The sequence below is a fragment of the Nomascus leucogenys genome, chromosome 15, assembly GCF_006542625.1.
Source record: "Nomascus leucogenys isolate Asia chromosome 15, Asia_NLE_v1, whole genome shotgun sequence".
Taxonomy (NCBI): domain Eukaryota; kingdom Metazoa; phylum Chordata; class Mammalia; order Primates; family Hylobatidae; genus Nomascus; species Nomascus leucogenys.
In genome coordinates this window covers 80,662,275-80,682,751 of record NC_044395.1, presented here as the reverse complement: position 1 = coordinate 80,682,751, position 20,477 = coordinate 80,662,275, and the positions used below count along the sequence as shown (strand labels likewise).

The 20,477-nt window shown below is 42.8% G+C and overlaps 1 protein-coding gene across 7 annotated transcripts in view; it reads right to left on the bottom strand.

Annotated features, from left to right (window-relative positions):
* The window catches only part of NAV2 (neuron navigator 2), a 773,799-nt gene that overhangs the window by 273,574 nt on the left and 479,748 nt on the right, over positions 1–20,477 (bottom strand). For all 7 annotated transcript variants that reach the window (XM_030829723.1, XM_030829719.1, XM_030829721.1 and 4 more), the window contains exons 2-3: positions 11,438–11,555; positions 1,468–1,520 (exon numbers count right to left, since the gene is read on the bottom strand). In XM_030829723.1, the coding sequence (XP_030685583.1) occupies positions 1,468–1,520; positions 11,438–11,555 (171 nt within the window). The remainder of the gene's footprint in view (positions 1–1,467; positions 1,521–11,437; positions 11,556–20,477) is intronic.

The following is a 20,477-nucleotide window of genomic DNA, read 5'->3' as shown; positions in this document are numbered from 1 at the left end:
AGAATACAGGTGCACCAAATAGAATAAAAGGTTGACAATTTCCACATATCAGTTCTACACGCACATTATAATGGGCTAGGGCAACTGCATCAGTATCTATCCTGGAGGGAAATAATGCATCTGTTTCATATGAAGATAGGACTACATGTGTAGCATGCCTGCACTAAAATTAAGTCTTCTATCATCCAAATTTTCTCAATTATTAATATCCTAGACAGCTGCAGTAGCTGCAGCAAAAATAGCAGCCCAGTTTTTCCAAAAGTCAAAGCAGCCATGAGATGTCAGCCTGGGGACTTTCCTATGTAAGGAGTGGTTGGTCTTTGGATCAAAAAGAAAGAAAACCTTCAGTGGAACAACAACAACAAAAACTTGTTCCAGAATATAAACTGGAAAATGACTCCCCTTCCATACATACACTGACATCTTTATATTAAAAATGTGCATAAAAAAAAGCCAGCTAAAAAGGCTGCCTATTTGCCCAAGTCACTGGGATAACAATTCAGAAAACTAAACAGTAAACCCAAGGAATGCCAATCACTTTAGTTTATTCTGAAATGAGACCCATCAAACTGTGCCTACTCAAAGGAGGTAGGATGGGGTTACAGAAGCAAAGTAAGCTTTTTTTTTTTTTTTAGATTTCTGGAAGCAAATGAATATCCAGCAAAAAATAGTTGTCCTTAAGTTGCCATCTTCATGTTTTAAATAGGTTATTAGTGTTATCTTAACAGACTCTGAAAACATACTTTTTTTGTAAATATTCATGCTTGAAATGTGTTTTGAAGTGAAAAACTAAGCCAATGTTTTCTGAACTCAACAATGACCATAAATTTTAATTCAAAGATTATGTGCAGGACATGCAATATGAAAAAGAACAGATTTTTAAAAGATTAGTTTTGGGGATTATGTATAAAGCTATAATATCACAGCTTAAATGCATCATGCCAGAGAGAATATCACTTGCAAAGGTTATGTTGAAAAGCTTCAGATGTGACTGCACATTTCACATTTCCTGTCACAGTTCTGATTTCACATCATTCTAACCTTTAAAGGCAATCTGACCACATGCTCCAGTTTCTGATTAGTAAGATACCATCACTTCATCCGTGCCTCAGCTCCATACACAAACACATATTAATGTGGGTCTTTGAGAAAGCATAACGAGCCATAACAGTTCAAGTACTAAACATGTATATGTTTGTACCAGTTCTGCATAATTTGTGTCTAAGAGCAAGGACAATATTTCGCTTTAACTGTCTCACGATCTACATAAAAATCACAGCCATTTTTCAATAAATGCCAACAAATGTCAGAAAAGCAGAACACGGCTACTTGGAAATAGCTGTGAGTTTATTAATATAATCCCCTGGAGTAAAGCATCTGGTATGAATGTTTTCAAGATGGTCAATAACATTTAGAGGCAGGGCTTGCTGACAGAACTCAAACATTTACTACCTATGCACCACTTACCATTTGGGATCTGTTCTTTGGACAGCCATTGATGTCTTCAATCTTTTCATTTGCTGAAAAAGGAAACACAAGTCAGAAAAATAAATCACCAGAGAGACACTTTCAGTAGTGATGTTCAGGACACTTGAGGCAACCAAGTCCTAAGGCCCATACCAGGGTTTGTCCAATCAGTGCAGGCATGTGAAATACTGAGACACATCTAGCAAGCTTCAGGACTTACTCATCGAGCTGCCGTCCTCCAGGGACAGCTGGGGCAAGGTCGTCATCTAAAACAGAGACAACTGCATCGATGACAGTCTTGGAGTGATAGGGCATCGTGGAAATGCTTGGAGACTGGGAAAGAGAGTGAGCTAGCTGTGATTGTGCTTTAGGCTCTTGGAAAGGCAAACATAACTGTTACGAAAGACGGAATAGTTCAGAGTGGATCAGTCCAGCTACAACTCAGCTCCCAGGGACAAAAGCCACACATGAAAGCATCTCACTTCATCTTTGGCCAGACTAATATTGCTTTTGTTTGTCCTAATAACTATTCCCAAAGCAGTGGCAAATGGGGAAAATGAGAAAGTGAGACTTCATCACTTTCTCACTATGTGACTTGACCAACGCCACACAGTAAGTCCAAATTAGATCAAGGGACACACATATGTGAAGTCATAATAGCACCCAGCTACTTAGAGAAGTAATAGAAAGAGTTTGCACTGCACTCACAGGAAATCAAGTACTAATACAAAGGAGGACTGGCCCAGCTTCCCTGGGTGAATGCAGTTCATTGTAAGTATGGAGGAGTCCCTGGCACAACACAGTCCGAGATATCTATGGAGAGACTGTGTTTGAGAATACAGCAGCACAAGAAAGGCCGTAAGCATAGTGGTTAGAACACTGGCTTTGGAGGCAAAGATACGTTAGCGTGAATTCCAGCTGCAGAGCTTCTTAGCGTGTGACATCAGGCATGTCACTCATCCTCTTTGGGTCACAGTTTCCTCATCTATAAAACAAGTTAATACTACCTGCTTCACAAGAGAAGCAATGAGAATTAGATGATGCCAGTAAAATGCTTAGCACAGTGCCCAACACATAGTAAGTATTCTCTAAATGGTAGTATCATTAACCCGATAATATGCATTATATATAAAAATTTTCTTTTTGCTATCTCCGTCTCAGTTTGGAAACTCAGCTAGGGCTCCATAGTAAAGAACTAAGGGTTAGCCTCCTCTTGAAACCTTTATAAGCTCCCTCTGCAATCCCATGTCCTCACCCACAGAAGGGTAAGATACACTCAGGCCTCTATCCTCACAGCACCCTGTACCTGTCTGTTTTGTTCTTAATCATCCAATACATAATTCCTCCTTTTCTTGTTTCCCCAAAATATGCTGTAAGAGCCTGGCAGATGTGTATAGTTTACCTTTCACATCTACATCCATTGAGCTCAATAACTGCTCGCAAAATTGAATTCCCCAAATAAAATCATATCATATTTTAATAAATGATACCTAAAACTTCCAAAAAGAGAAAAGCCATTGGAAACTGTCTGAAAAAGATAATAGAATCAAAGTGTCCCAAGCCTCCAAGATTTTAGAAACCTGGATCATTATCTCAAATTGAATTTATTTTTTCTCTACTGTTTCTATCTTGAGAGAGAAGTGAAAATTAAGAAGCAAGCTAGTGGCAGAAAATTGTTCAAAAATCTAATTACCATAAGACAGACTGGTTAGTATATATTCAGTTTAATCTACACCTTTTTTTTAGAACTTGCCAGAAGTAATAGATGTTAAGGTTTATGACCCACCTGGGAAAATCCCAATCTTCAGAGATCTAATTGCATTTTCTCAACTCCTCTTAATATAAGAACACTAGGATAGGCATTGTAGAAAGCCTTGCTCCCAAAAGAGGTGCCATGAAAAGCACAAACAAGATGCCCACTGAATGGAATAGCTCATGGATGTTTGTTCTTCTGTTTATCAGAAAATATAATGAGCCAGAGTATATCGCTAGCATGTAAACTTCATAAGAACAGATATTCTTATCTGCTTTGTTTTCTACAGTCACCCCAGAGCTTAGCACAGTGTCTGGCACACAGGAGCCACACAATAAATACTTGTTGAGTGGAACTAAGAAATAAGTCTTCTGAATATCTCAATGAATCAAGAAATCTTGATTCTTGAACATTGAGATGAATCAAGAATGGCTGCCTATTTTCAGGCAGCTATCCTTCCACTTGTAATACAGATGTACATACTAAAGACCAAAAAAACCAAACACTTGACAAATGGCACTCTTTCATACCTGGGAAATTATGGCAGGCATGAGCTCTGACCTTGGATTTTGACACTCAACACTGGAGAGAATAAATATGCGGCTTTTGAGAATCAAGGCCAATCAAGGTGTCTTCCAAGTGGATACTTGTGATGGCCAAAGTCATAAGTCATTGGATTCTGATCAATACCCAGTTCAGCATTAGGTCGTTAGTGCTCATTACAGTGAAGGATGGATAACTGTGATCCTAATAAGTCATTTGGGACATTTTAAAGATTCTTTATATGCCACCTGCATAATGAAACCAAAGGGCTTGGTCTAATTTCTCATCTAATTCCTTTTCATGGTCTCTCACCTAAACCCAGTCAGGTGCTCTTTGAATTTAAATATCATGACTCTTACAAGCCTAATACTTCCATTTTACAAAAGTCAAAATAAACTGATAGGGTAAAGCCTAATTATAACCACTCTAAAGAGTATATGGGAAGAGATGAATCAAATGACTAATCCAATCTCAAAATAAATAATTAATAAAATTACAAAATGAGTTTTGGGCCTCCTAGTTTCCAGTTTCATATACTAGAAATACTTCTCCTTTACTTAAATTCCCAGGAATTCCTATGGTTGTCATAAATAATTAGAGTGCAAATAGCAGCTCTGATTCTGCTGGTAAGAAGGAAGAGCTTGGTCTTCAAAGCTGAATTTAGTAACTCAGGGCAGGGGGTCTTTGGCTGCATCCCAAAAGCAGATAATCAAAGAAACAAAGGCACTCATCCCCAAAGTCCTCATCTGTGATTAAAACTGGCATCCTTAAGTGCCAATGGTAATTTATTTATCCCAGCGTATTCAAGACTTTCTTAGCCCCACTAATGCAGTAACCTGCCTGCATGCAAGGTGACAAGTTAGTGACTGGAAAGTATCAGTGCACTTTTAAAATAAGAACAGTGGTATCAAGCTTATTACTTTTCAAAAGACTTCATTAAAGGATTCAGAGCATTTCAACATAGCTTGTGCATCTACGCACTTATCATCCCTGGCAGTTAACAATCCTGTCAATGGGAAGAGACAAAAACTGGCTCCCCAGAAAGGTAAATGACTTACCCAGGGTCACATAATGGTAGTAGATCATCAACAGAAAGAAGGGATAGTCCTACATGTTGTCTGAATTTCCTGGTTGTGTTCAGAGGCAGCACAAATGGTGGTGGAAAAGAAGCTGCTATCAGGTCTTCCCACTTCTAAGAAGAAATTCTCTCTCTCTCTTTGCTCCCTTTTCCTCCAATCCTCCTTTGTTCATCTTTTCCTTCCTCTCTCAACTCTTACCCCTTTTCTCCCACCCCTTCTCTCTCCCTCCCTGCTTCCCTTGCTCCAACCTCTTCTGGCATCCTCCCTGCGTGACAGCAACGTAAGCAAAGGAGGGAGGCCTGTCTCCCTCTTGATTCATGCTGTTTATCCTGGCCTCTTAAACCTTCTTAATAATTCACAGAGATGCCACTGTGATGGGCTGGCAGGCGACTGCCAACTTGGGGAAGCTCACGACTCAAGAAGATAATCACACTAACAAGACGCTGAACACACAGATCCAACCTTAGCCACCAAAGGAAGGCTCCTAAAGAGCAGCAGCAAAAGGCCCACTTTCTTCTGCCTTATAGAAGATGATGGCTGAAAAGTCCCAAACAATCCCACTATCTAGGAAGCCCAACTCCAGGGGTGTCTGGGATAGATGAAGACTTAAGAACAGCGAACGTAAAAAGCATTTAAGGCCAGGCATGTGGCTCACACCTATAATCCCAGCACTTTGGGAGGCCGAGGTAGGCAGATCACTTGAGACCAGGAGTTCCAGACCAGCCTAGCCAATATGGCAAAACCCTGTCTCTACTAAAAATACAAAAATTAGCTGGGCATGGTGGTGCATGCCTATAATCCCAGCTACTCGGGAGGCTGAGGTGGGAGAATTGCTTGAATCCGAGAGGCAGAGGCCTCAGTGAGCCAAGATCGTAACACTGCACTCCAGCCTGGGTGACAGAGTGAGACTCTGTCTCAAAATAAAACAAAACAAAAACCATTTAAGATTTTCCTTGAAGTCACACATCAGATGTTACGTCCCAGACTGAAAAATCAACTCTTCAACCACTGGCCCTCGTTCTTGGGCTAAAGCCCAGAATTCGTTGCCTTATACCTGGTGGCCCTGCCCGACTTTGCCTCGCTGGCCCTCTGGCTGTCCTCTCCTCTCTACACACTATTTTCACTGCTGGGAATGCCCTCCCTGACTGCTTTGCCTGTCTCACTCTTAATAAAGTCTGAAGTCTTGGCTTATAGGTAAGTTCCTTGAGGAAGCTTTCTGTGATTGACACCCTCCCACCATCCCCACTCCATCATAGGTCGGGTCTTAGCACCTGACCCATGATGGAGTGGGTCCTCAACCATGCCATCATCACTACACTCCTCCCGGGCTTAGAAAGGGGTTGTCCCTTAAAAGGCACAATATTGCTGCCTACAAATTTTGATAGGCCTTCATTTAGATATGTTTTCTTTTTAACTTTTCATTTTGATATAACTTCAAACTTACAGAAAAGTTACAGGAATAGTATAGAGAATTCTCATATACATCATCCATTCTCCTTTCCTTTCTCCCTCTCCTCCCCTCCCCCTTTATCCATAAGGCGCACATATCATCTTTCTTCTGAGCCATTTCAGAATAAGGCACGTAGATTATACCCTTTGCTTCTTATGCTTAGTGTTTATTTCCAAAGAACTAGTATATTGTCTTCCATGGTACAGCTATAAATTCTGGCAATTTAACATTGATTTAATTCCAACATTCCAGTTTTGCCAATTGACTAAACATGTCCTTTAGACCATGTTATTGCTCTGCACAGGATGCCGTTCAGGATCATGTAGTGCATTTAGCTGTCACATCTCTTTAGTCTCCTTCACCCTGGAACAGTTTCTCAGCCTTTGTCTTCCATAGCATTCACATTTTTGAACAGTATAGCCCAGTTTTGTTTTAATAGAATGTTCCACAATTTGGGTTTGTCTGAGATTCCTTATGATTAGTTTCAGGTTTTCCATCCCTGACTGGAATATAGCATAACTGATGTTGTGTTCTTCTCAGGGTATCACCTCAGGAAGCACATGTCGTCCATCTGTCCCTCACCAGTGATGGAATTTTGATCACCTAGTCATGATGTGATCTGGATACTCCAATTAGTGCTTACTTTGTTTCCCTTTGCAGCTAATAAGCAATCAATAGAGAGATATTTTGAGACTATGTGAAAATCCTGCTCCTCCTCAAATTTCCCCCTCTAGATTTCAGCATCCGTTGATGATTCTTGCCTTAACTCCCATTCACCAGATGGTTGCAACTCCCTCTACCTTTATCAGTCAGCGTTCTCCTGCAGAGTCCGGCCCTCTCTTCTCCTCCATTGATATATCTATTTTTAAATGTATCTATTTATTATTATAGGCTTGTGGATTCCTATTTTATTTAGTGGCTATAATCCACTGTTGTCCTCAATTGATTTTGATGTTCACACTGTCCCCAGATTGGATTATTCTTTGTAGCCCTACAGAGAATGACACTACCAACGGGAGGACTTAATAAAAGAAGAGCTGCTGTGGTCTGAATGTTTGTGTCCTCCCAAACTTCATATATTCAGGTTTAATCCCTAATGTAATGGTGTTTGGAGATGGGGCCTTTGGGAGATAATTAGGTCATGAGGGTAAAGACCTCATGAACAGGATTAGTTCCCTTATAAAACAGACCCAAGAGAGCTTGATACTGCCTTCCACCATGGAAGGACACGGTGAAAAGATGTCTGTCTGCAAATGAGGAAGTGGGCCCTTCCGAGACATAGAATCTGCCAGCACCTTGATCTTTGACTTCCAGCCTCCAGAATCATAAGAAATAAATGTCTTTTGTTTATATGCCACTCAGTCTGGTATTTTGTTGTAGCAGTCTGAATCTAAGACAAGAGTTTTTGAAGGATTCCAACTCTCCACCATTAGAACTAGTGCCTGAAAAGGTAGTAAGCTGCCCATCACAGGAAGTAATTAATAGAGGTTGTTGACTACTTTTTATAGAAGCAATTCATTCATCAGATCGGAGCTTTTAAAGGTCCTTTCCAAACCTGACAGTTGAGAGCTGTGGTAGATCCCTAGAAAGTAGAAAGGTGTGACATACAATTTAGAGGAATGTTTAGTGGAGTACTAAATGTTGAGAAGGGGAAACATTCAGGCCACCTATTGGAAACAATCCAACCTAGGCTGGTAGTGAATAAAATTCTTATCCCTAATCCTCTCAACTTTTCCTGAACATCACTGCATGCAAGGCACCATGCTAAATGTTGGGAACCCAGAAAGGAAGACAACTAAGACCCAGGCCCAAGACAGCAGCTGGTGGGATGACAGAGGGAGGTTCCTCTGGTTCTGTGTGGGGGAGCTAGGAAACGTCTCAAAGAGAAAGTCACTTTTCAAGAATAAGTAGGAGCTTGCCAGTCAAAGAACAAGTACAGCCACTAGAATTCTGTCCAGTATAAGATCAAGTCAGTAAGATTCCAATTCTGGGAAAATTTTATGTAGATACATATAAAATTTTATGTAGAAAATTCATATTTTATATTGAAAATCCAATTTTATATAGATATCCATATATCTATATATACATACATATGTGTATATTAAATATGTGTACACATACAAATATATTTTTACATTTTCTTTTAATGGTCATGTATGGGGGAAAGCATGGACTTGAAAAGCAAAGTGTTCAAATGGCCAATAGTTCAGCATCCTAGTCAGAAGATGCTTCTCCCTCTTCTCACCAAGAGACCTGTGTTCATAAGACAATCTAAGAGTAAATGCTCTGAGCTGGCTGATAGACAACTGAGGAAAGAAGTCACACAGGAGATGCCTACAACTGCTGTCGTCTCACTCCTCCTTTTAGTCTGTTCTCTACACACAGAGCAGAGTTTCCAAGCCCCAGCACAGCCAGTCTGACGAGAGAGTCACATGCTGACATCCAGCCTTACTTGAGGAGTCTCTGGACAAAGCGATCCTGTGCTGGAGGGTTTAGGGAAGCAATTTAGTGGCCTCAGGTGTGGCCTGGACAACTGGTGCTAACTTGGGTCTCTGGAACTGCAGACCAGTACCCTAGGCCTAAAGATGCCACTGTCTAGGGAAGTTCATCTCATCTGAATAGATTCAGAGAAGCATCATCCTGAGCAATGATAAAACTGCTAACTTACATTTTCATAGCACTATGTTTAGAAAATGCACAACATACATACTCCCATTTGCCTCTTCTGAGCCCAAGGCAGACATGACTAATGTATCACAACATACTGACACAGATATTGAGACCTCATCATCCTTCCATACATACCTTTCTAGGTAGCTGCTGCCAAGTGCTATCTGGAACATGTCATAGATTTCAAACTTATGTCATATTTGATACCTGACTTAAATTTCATAAGACTGCTGTAAGATCAGACAAAACAAGCATGGATATCCTCATTTTAAAGATGGAGAAACACGCAGCAGAGCTGATCCCACAATCAGGAGGGATGGAGCTGGAATGAATGTAAGACCTCTCAGTATGATCCTTTTTATATTCCCTCTCTTGCTGCCTGTGCTGAAACCTGGGAAGTTTTCAGGCACAAACACTCTGCACAGCTGCAAAACTCAGTCAAAGTAGGCCCACATGCATAATGTGATTCTGCTGATGTGGGCTTCAAAACCCAGCTCAGGCACAAGTTGTATTTCCATGATGATTCTACCAAAAAAAAAATGGTACCCCTTCTTCTGAGGTCTCAGCCTTCCACATTTGTTGTTTATTCTTAACAAGGAGTACAGTACTGGAACACATTGGTGCTCAATAAGTGGTTACTAAAGGGAAGGAGGACAAAGCCCTGCACTAAGTTAAGCATCTCTGGAGTAAAAAGTGATATAATACAGCAGAGCAAAGAACAGAAGCTTTAGAAGCAGACTGGCTGGGTTAGAATTCCCACGGATACTAGTCAGGTGACATTGGACTACTAAGCTTCACTGGGCCTCAATTTCTGCATCTGTAAAATGGAGAGAATACCACTTACTTCAAAAGGGTTTTGAGAAAATGAGAGAAATTTTTAAAGAGGTTTGGACAATAATGATGAAGAGTAAGAGGAAGAGGAAGAATTGGAAAAAGGAATGTGGCATACAGATTTTACAGCAACCCCTAATGATGCCTGCACTTTGGTATTCATGCCCTTGTATCATCCCGTCCCCTTTGAGTGTAGGGACCTGTGACTTGCTTCTAACCAACAGACTATGACAAAGCTGGTAAGATGCCATTCCCATGATTATGTTAGGTTAGGTAAGATTCTACCTTGTTAGCAGACTTGTTCCAGAAGCTTTTTCCCATGCTGGCATTGAGGAAGCAGGCAGATATTGGGAGGCCCATGTGGCAAGGAGCTGAGAGCAGCATCTAGGAGGTGATGGTGGCCTCCAGCTGACAGCCACCAAGAAGCCAGGGCCCACAGTCTTAAAACGGCAAGAAAATTAGTTCAGCCAACAAACTGAGTGAACATAGAAGCAAACCCTTCCCCAGTTAAGCCTCCAGATGGGAATGCAACCCCAGGCAACAGCTTGACTGAAGCCTTGCTGAGGCACCCAGCTAAGCTATGCCTAGAGTTCTGATGCATAAAAGCTGTAAGATAATAAATACATGTTGTTTTAAGTGGCTAAGTTTGTGATAATTTGTTATACAGCAACAGAAAACTAATACAGGGAGAGGAGGAAAAAGGAGAAGAGGAGAATCAATGGCAGGTAGTCTTAAGAAATAAATCATAAGACAACAGAGAAAACAAACTCCTTTCTCTTTGAATGGCAGCAGTAGTCCAAAAGTTTCAGCTAAGGCCAACCTTCTGTGTTTTCAGGTACATACTCCACGGATTTGAGCAGAGCTCTAACTATGAAAGACTACTTCTCACACTTGAAGGGTAAGCAACTTTTCCACAACAACACACCAGAGAGGCTGGGCCCTGTCATCTCCTTGCATCTTCTCCTTTGGCCAAGGCTACCAGCGACAATCATCAGGCTAATGCTGTCCAGTTGACCTCTAAGCCTCCTCGGTCTGCTCTGGGCTCTCAGGCAGGCCCAAGGCAAAGCTGTGGCCAGTATCCACCCACGTGCCTTCACTGGAGGAACTCTCTCCTCCCAGCACATGGCCAAGGCATGAAAAATTCCGCTGCTCAAGTTCCCTTCCTCTAGCATTAACCAGGACCATCTAATCCTCTCTGGAGTCTTAGCCTTTGATTTGTCAGACCCAAGTAGAGTTGGCAGGATTAAACCAGCCCCACATTACTTTTTTTTGGAAATATTTCCAGAGTAATCCACAAAAGTACCATCTAAAGGGGGAAATGAGAGAGCCAGAAAGATAATGGGAGGCAAGAAGTGGAGCAGAACACCTCTTCCCCAAACCACTAGCATTTCCCTCTGGCCTTGGCCAGCCTTTCTTCTGAGAGAATCAAGATGATATTTCTGTGTACGTGACCTTAACAGGAAAAGCATAAAATCAAGCTGGTACTCACACAACCTAGTCAAAACACGAATCAAATAAATTGTCAAGACATGAGACAGAAAGCTGCCTTCTGAGAGATTTCAGCGTTCTGTTCCCCTCACCCCGGCCTTTTGGGATGGCTCCACTGTAACTCATTATCCCCAAGGTAAAATCTGCTCTTACCCACAACCTGGATAATCTGGGCCAGGAGGACGCCATCTGTCACATCTTGCTGGAGATCCTTGATGAGACGCTTGTGGCCGGATTTGGCTAGATAATGATTGGCCCAGTCTGTGTAGATCTGCAAAAAAAGCAAACAGGCAACTTTAGGAAGCCAGTCAGATCCCCTCTCAGAGTCTGAGGCAGCTGCTCGGGCCGGCACAGTGGCCACTGTCCCATTGGTAAGCTTTCAGGGCCAGCCAGCACCATTAAAATTCAGTGCATTGTGCTGATCATGCATTCAGCTAACCATAGCTGGGCCTTAGCCTATTGAGAGAACTGCCGTCAAGATTCAGGGAAAAACTAAAGAAAGCTTCAAAACATGCAGAGGGCTGAATGAGACAGGGGACACAGAACTAAACAGTCTGCTCCAGACGGCTTTGAGAGGCTGCAGCTTTGAGAGGCTGCGACTCTAGATGCAAGCAAAGTCTCCCCCACCCCTTCCCATCCTTTTCTCTTTATTGAGAAAACGTATGGGGAGGTTACCACCCAACAGGCATCTCTTAATGGGCCATTTCAGGGTAAGGAGGGCTATTGAGCTATTCTGAGTTCTCAGGAGCCTGGGTCCCTTGAAAAGAAGCCAAGTATGAAAACAGAGCCCCTTCAATTACTCTTGTGTGAGTGAAGTTATTTACGGCCTCACAATAATCTCAAATTTAATCGGTTTAATTTAAAAGCCAGGCATCATTTTCACTGTTGGGATTCTGTGAACAAAACCCAGCAAATTCCAACATATTTAAACACAACACTGTTGTGTGCAGCATTTTAGAAGGCAAAGACTGGCTGACCCATGGAATCAGGAGAGCAGACCCCCTTGGGGAACATATCTGACCTGCTCTTCCTGGTCACAGAATGGTCAGGAAAGAAGAATATTTTCTTTCCAAACAGGCCAACAAGCACAAGAAAACTCTTGCCTGAAAATTTTCTCCCCAAACATCAAAGCCAAAAACAAACAAAACAAAAAACCTTCTGAGTTTGAGTGCCAAGTTCCATACATGGACTTGTGAGTTTGCAGAAGAGTGTATATGTGAACATGTAGGCCTTAGGGTATCAGCACCTCTTTTTTTCAGAGGGATAGGAACAAATGATTGGTCAAAAAGAGAATGTCCTGCCTCAACTGGTTAGTGGCAACAGGCTCAAGTACTAATCCCATGATGTCTCCACCAAAATGATGAAGGTGATCATTCTACCTCAACCAGTAGGCCTGCTCCAGGGATCCATGTGACTCCCAGAGCAGCATATGGTCTCATCCTCACCCTCCATCCTGTTCTTCCAAATGCCTTTCCCAGTGTAATCTCACACAATGGCCACCCCCCACACCCCCCGCAACACTCCTGGAATGGGAACAGGAGCTGGGGTCAGGTTTGCCAAGCAGAGACCTTCTAAGGAGGCAGCATCTCTGGCTACTCCACCTGGGGACCATGAGAGCCTCATACCAGGAAGGGATGAGGTGGAGCTGCATCTTCTGGTTCCTGAAGAGATGAGAGCTGTAGCACCTGCCCACCACCCACTCACCTAGAAGCTCTGTCTTCCACTGCAAAGGTACACCCACAGTGTCCCTCTATTTCACAACACAGCCCAAGGATCCAATCCTTAAATCTATGCTAGTCTCCTTCCCTGTGACTCTCCAGTTGTCAGAGACCAACGATCCAATAAAGCAAGAGTATTTTCAATTTTATAAGCACAAAGAAGGCTCAGGAAGTAGACCATCACCTTTGTAATGACAATAGCCAACTTGAAATTTAAAAGATCATTAAAGAAAATTATTAAGAGGGAGAGAGGAAGGAAAATAAACATTAAAAGGAAAAGAGGCAGACACAGGTTCAGGTCCCAGTTCTGTAGGCTCCACAAGAGTAGGGATTTGGGTCTGTTTTGTTTAATGACGTATGCCAAGTACCTACAAGAGCACATTTGAAAGAGTGCCTTATGCAGAGAAGGAGCTTAATAAATCCAACTAACATACAGTGCCTACTACATGCCAGGCACTGACACAAACATTGTACACATGTTAACTCATTCAATCCTCATTCTATGTGGCAGAGGTTATTATTGTGTCCACTTTTCAGAAGAGAAAACTGAAGAGCAGAATGGTAAAGTAACCTGTCCAAGGTCACAAATAGCGTCTAAGCCAGGATTTGAGCCCAGGCTAACCTATTTTACAATCCCTTTGACATTCTACAATGCCTCCCTGAACACAAATATGAATGCTAATCGAGTTATTCATCCCTTCCGTGGCATCCTCCTACTGACTCTAGGTTCATGCCTCTATTATGTTCTCAGCGAAAGAATTTATTTTATTTTTATTTATTTTTTCCCAAGACAGAGTCTCATTCTGTCACCCAGGCTGGAGTGCAGTGGCGTGATCTTGGCTCACTGCAACCTCTGCCTCCCGGGTTCAAGCAATTCTCCTGCCTCAGCCTCCCAACTAGCTGGGATTACAGGTGTACGCCACCATGCCTGGCTAATTTTTGTATTTTTAGTAGAGACAAGGCTTCACCATGTTGGCCAGGCTGATCTCTAGTTCCTGGCCTCATGATCTGCCCACCTCAGCCTCCCAAAGTGCTCGGATTACAGGCGTGAGCCATCGCATCCGGTCCCAGATTTTAAAAGTAATCAAAACCCAAACCTAGATCTTTCCCTTGCTATCTGAATGCCTTTGGATAAATGACTCCACTTTTCTGGGCTTCAGTTTACTCACCTGTAAAATAAGTACAATAAGGCCTGCTTCAGAAGGTCAATGTGAAGACTCAGAGTGGCACTGTATGGAAGTGCCTATCCTGACCCATGCTGGTGGGGCTCCGGAAGTGAAGGCAACTGGGAAGGAGGGTAATAAAGAGGCGTGCTCTGGAACTGACAGAGTTGCTTTAATCTTAGCTTCTATGCTACCAATTCCCTCTGTGCCCTCTGGCCTAAGTGTTGTCATTTGCAAGATAATGATACCTACATCATTGGTATTATGAAGATGAAATGAGCTCATACATACAAAGGTCACAGAATCTGGCACATGCTAAGTGTTCAGTAAATAAAAGTTAATAATAAAAAATTTTATTAACAGCTTCATGAAATGGGCATAACAAAATCAGCCACAGCCTCCACCCTGAATCTCCAGGATACAAATGACTTAAGGATTTCTTCCCCTTCTCACAGCCAAATTTCAAGAGTCTGGAATATCCCCTACCTGGAATAACAAAGTATGGCAGAGTGTAAAAGAAAAACAAGTCCGAAACCAGCCAGGCTGGTACATAAAGCAGGGCTTCCTTCCCTAACTAGGGGATGCCCCACACTGCTCTCTCAAACCCTGGAGGGATTTCCTCAGCCACGTGGGAGGGACCATGAAGTTTACAGTTTAAAGCCACGTGCAACTAAAACATCAGCTGAGTGAGAAGTGAACATCAACAAGGGCACAGCTGAGTGGGATGAGATGCTGGTGCCTCAGCTCATCCCTTCTTAGATGATTAAGGTTCTTTAAAATAGACGTACTGTCTCTACAACTAGGCTTCTTTGTGAGTTTGCACAACACAGCAAGAAGCCAAGGTTAAACTTATTTCAACAAGTGCACATACACACACACTGTGATTGCAGAGCCACAGTGAGGCCACACAAGTATCAAGTACAATCACAAGAACTTCCACAGTATAGAGTGGTTGGAAACGGCTCTGCCAAAATGAACTTCTCATTCTGAAACAAGAGCTCTTTTCTCAACTTTAATTTACCTACACACCAATGCCAAACGAACTTTCCTAGGGCGCAGCTCTAATCTAATTACCCGTTTAAAAAATCATCAATGGCTCCCCACTTCCCACTGAATTAAAGGCAAACTTGAGCCCAGGAGTTCAAGACCATCCTGGGCAATGTGGCGAAACCCCCTCCCTACAAAAAACACAAAAAATTAGCTGGGTGTGATGGCACGTGCCCATAGTCACACCTACTGAGGAGGCTGATGTGGGAGGATCACCTGAGCCCTGGAGGTCAAGGCTGCAGTGAGCCGTCATGCATCATTGCACTCCAGCCTGAAAAAGGAGTGAAATTCTGAAACATGTTACAACATGAATGAACCTTGAAAACGTAATTCTAAGTGAAATAAGCCAGATACAAAAGGACAATACTGCATGTTTCCACTTACAGAGGTACCTACAAGAATCAAATTCATAGAGACAAAGTAGAATAGAGGTTAAAAGGGTCTGGGCAGAGGGAGGAAAGGGAAGTTTTATGCGTACAGAGTTTTGGTCTGGAATGTTGAAAAAGTTCTGGAGATAAATAATGGTGATGGTTACATACCATTGGTTACGTGAATGTACTTAATGCCACTAAATTGTATATGTGAAAAATGGTTAAAATGGTAAATTTTGTATCTATTTTATACCATCCCCCCTTAAAAAATTGTTTTTAAGAGTCAAGGTCTCACTCTGTCTCCCAGGCTGGGGTGCAGTGGGGTAATCAAAGCTCACTGCAGCTTCGAACTCAGCCAGCTTCCCGGACTCAAATGATCACGCTGCTTCAGCCTCCCGAGTAGCTGGGACTACAGATGGTGCCATCACGCCCAGCTCATTGTTGATTCCCTCCCCTTGGTAGAGACAGGATTCTGCTATACTACCCAGGCTTGTGGAACTCATAGAACAAAGGATCCTCCCTCCTAGGCCTGGGTGTGGGCTCGCAAAATGCTGGGATTCCCGGATTACAGGCAGGCGCACCACACCAGGAGCAAACACTTCCCACTTTAAAATTCAATTTGTGATTGGCTGTCATTCAGTATTATGCTAATTAAGCATGCCTGTTTTTAAACTTCTTAAAACAATTTTTTAAAATTAAAAAAATAAAAAAAAAATAAAGGCAAACTCTTCACACTTCAGTCAAGGCAGCCTTATCATCCATCTGTTCTACCCCACAATGTCCTCCAGCCTTTGAAGGGGAGGCAGCATGTGTAGAAGAATGCAGCCTTTGGAATCTGACCTAGTCAAGCTGGCCCTTGGCCCTGGGCAGTGTTAGTTTCTACTAATCTTTCTGTTCTTCGGTTTTATCCTCCATAAAACAGGGATTATATCAAACATAAGGCAGTGGCTGGCAAACTGCAATCCAGGCCAATTCTAGCTGACCATCTATTTATGTAAACAGATAGGTGGTCAACAACCTCGGGACAGGTATCGGGACACAGACTCATCCATTTATGGTCTCTGGTTGCTTTCGTGCTACAAAGCAAAGCCCAGCAGTTGTGACCGAGAGACCTGTGGCCCACAAAACCTCAAGTACTGACTTCCAGCTCTTCACAGAAAGTCTGCCAGTCTATGTTATAAGGACCAAATGAAATGATACACCTACACATAGCACACGCTCGGTAGTAATAATACGATAATCCTCAGGAAAACCGGACACAACCCACACTTCCCTCTCTCTGAACTCAGTCTATCCCCTCTGCCCAGGTGCCTCTGCTGCCTGAGGCCGTCTCACCCAGCTCAATTCTCAATTCCAGTGCCCGTCCCCCATCAAGTCCCTCTTAATTTCCTGACCCAAACCTCAGCTGCCTGTGATAGAGCAGATGTAGAGAACGTGTATGCTGGCACCACCTTTCCACTCCCACTCACCCATCTTTGCACTCCTAGTAGTGCCTCACAGGGGCTGGCCCACGGCAGGAGGCCGGTAAGTGGTCGCCAGGTAGAGCTGAACATGGAGAAAAAGGGCAAATCTTGGGAAACTGATTACACTTGAGACTTACATAATGTGGGCTCTCAGCAAATCCTCCAACCAGAATCTCTTTATTGATTAAAAAGAGCAGGGAGCAGGGAAAATAAATCACTCCATAGCTCAGGCTCATTAATCAGAAACCATTTAACAAGGATCATTAATTATCTGGAGTTTCCTCTCCCTTCCCTCCCTGTCCCCAGCTCTCAACTTTTCGAAGTGAATCAAGAAAACACCTAGATTTATTTTTTAAATCAGTGTTCATGGGCCATGCTAATCATGGACATAAATTCAGCCCCATCTCCTTCACTTGCTGTTTCAGTAGCTCATGCAAGGGAAATCATTCTTCCAAGGGGTACCCTTGAAAAATAAACTTATAATTTTAGTCATCAAAGATAGATTTCATCAGGTCCAGCAATTCAGCAAAAACAGAGCAATGTGGGTTTTGAGTAAGGCCTCAAGATTTTGAGTAAGGGCTTAAAGCAAGCGGCCTTCCTGTCTGAGCCTCAGCTATCCAGAATTGTTTTCTCCAAAGCCTTTCATTCCCTAAAGTGATGGAAAATTGAGGGCTGCTGTTGCTTTTTCCCCAGGAGCCCATTGATTCTTCATCCTGGTTTGCCCCCAGGTGGATAGCTGTGACGTTTCAGTAGAAACTGATAGGACAAAGAACAGCAGGAAAGAACAAAACCACCATCCCATCCCCAATTCCAATTCTAAATCATCAAGTCATTTCACGAGAAAGTCTCTAGGATCCTTTGACTCTAGTAGCCAAGGAGTCCAGCCATCCTCTTGCTCCAGTCACTCCATCTCGCAGAGGTACCCCTCTCCCCATCCCTTCTAACCAGAAACTCAGTGCTCCAGAACTGCTCTGTGAGGGAGAGAAGCTGCTGTCGAAGGCTTGACAAGATAAAAGGGGAAGGAAAGCTAAGACAGCTAAACAGTGAATTCATTTTGATTCACTTTATTACCCCTGACAGAATTTTAAGGAGTGCGTCATTTGTTTGCTTATAACTCCACATCATTCCACATCAAACAGGCTGAAATCCAAAACGGAACATTTTGACAGATCAATTCAAGTAAAGAACCTAATCATTAGCTGTAATAACAAAAACTGATAATAATTGTACCATGTTAAACCAAAGGGGTAATAACACTGCTAAGTTTATACTGCAATTAGCCCTCAAATGAAGCAGGGTAGCACTAAAGAACCCAAGAAAAATTCTGCAAAACAACTGCACTGAAAGTGCTAGAATGGAGCCTTAGCAACCAAACTATAAATGCAGATGGATATGCTAGGCAGCCTGATGGATCCAGAGGCAGATGGCGTCAGGTTAGCAGCTCCGGGAGAAACAGAGCAAACTGTATTTCTTAGAAGGAAATGCCAATGTGGAGACTAATGATTAAAGTAAACCAGTCGTTTAGCGTCTGAGGCATTTCCAGTGGATTGACTGTGAGGGGAATGCTACTGTTTGACCCCAATTCAGGAAGCCTCACTCTAGACTTTGGTAATGTCATCAATATAATGCCTTTTTTTTTTTTGAAACAGAGTCTCACTCTCTCTCCCAGGCTGGAGTGCAGGGGCATGATCTTGGCTCACTGCAACCTCCATCTCCTGGGTTCAAGTGATTCTCCTGCCACAGCCCCCCCAAGTAGCTGGGATTAAAGGCGTGCACCACCATGCCCAGCTAATTTTTGTATTTTTAGTAGAGACGGGGTTTCACCATGTTGGCCTGGCTGATCTCAAACTCCTGGCCTCAAGTGATCGCCCTCCTTGGCCTCCCAAAGTGCTGGGATTACAGGCATGAGCCACCACACCTAGCCAACACAATGTCATTTCTAAGACTGGGCAGTATGTGGTTAAATGCTTTAGTTCTGAATGCTCTGGAGTATAAAAAATGATTTTGCAACCATAGTAAAGTGTTCATCCTGTCCTTGAACACCACAAAGAATGTCACCACTTATTCAATTGTTCACAATTTTAAGAAAATCGAAATGCACTATTTGTTATCAAGAGCTAAGCTGGTGACACATTCATTCCTGCATCTGCAGCATCTAGCAAGGAGTATGATACCCATCCCCACAGGTATCAACCACATGTCCACATAACCTTTTAGCTGCATGGGGTGAGGAAACCGAAATTAGCTGGTGGCTTTTTCCCACTTCCCTCTCTCCATAACAGTTTAATGTATCCTCCTTTTAATGTAGCCCCCACCTTGGGATTAAAAACCACTGCCTTACAATAGTCAAATAGGTGAAATGGTGTCCCCAGCCCTACACACTGGAGAAACAGGCAGAGTACACAGAAGCAAATCTTTTGCTCAAGGCTGCACAGCACAACAGGGGTTTCTGCTCTCCGGTTTCTCAGAAAAGTCCGGTTCTGCCCAATGTCCCTGCAGTGCCCCACATGCCCAACCTCTAGGGCAATGACCAACATTCTATCCCCATCCTTGCCATCTTCTGATGTATTACCTGGGACATTTGTGGGCTTTCCACAACCACAAAATCATAAAGGCAAGTGTCTACAGTCTCAGGTATGGGTGTGGACCAGGGTTGAACTCTGGCTTTGCCTTACAAGCTAGGTGACCCTTGGGGAGTCATGTCCCTTCTGAACGTCAGTGTCCTTCTGAACTGGTGCAGTGGTGATATACAGTTGCTTTACAGATTAAATGAGATCATGTAAGTGGTTAACACAGTGTCTGGCACATTGTGTGTAGTAAATAAACAATGATTATTAATTTTCAAATGAATAACACTGAGTTTTGGAGGAATAAGTCATTCTAGATTGCTGAAGGTTTACACTTCTGAGAGCCACACATTTTAAACTATTCCACTGGGATTTTTTTCCAAACATTATAATGATCTCTGATTTTTAATTAACACAATTGCACTTTTTATTTTCTTTGTCTTTTTTTAATACTTTAAGTTCTCAGATACGTGTGCAGAACGTGCAGGTTTGTTACATAGGTATACATGTGCCATGGTGGTTTGCTGCACCCATCAACCCATCATCTACATTAGGTATTTCTAATGTTATCCTTCCCCTAGCCCCCGAGCCCCCGACAGGCCCCGGCCCCAGGGACATCACTATGAATGACAGTGTTTTGATGTTTACAGGGATCTGTCCTTAGGACCTACTGAGTTGCTGGACCTTCCTTAAGAGACCCCAGAGTCTTTAGAAACTGTATAAGCTGGCACAGTGGCTCACACCTGTAATCCCAGCACTTTGGGAGGCTGAAGCAGTCAGATTGCTTGAGCCCAGGAGTTCAAGACCAACCTAGGCAACGTGGTGAAACCCTGTCTCTACAAAAATAAGAAATAGGCTGGGCAC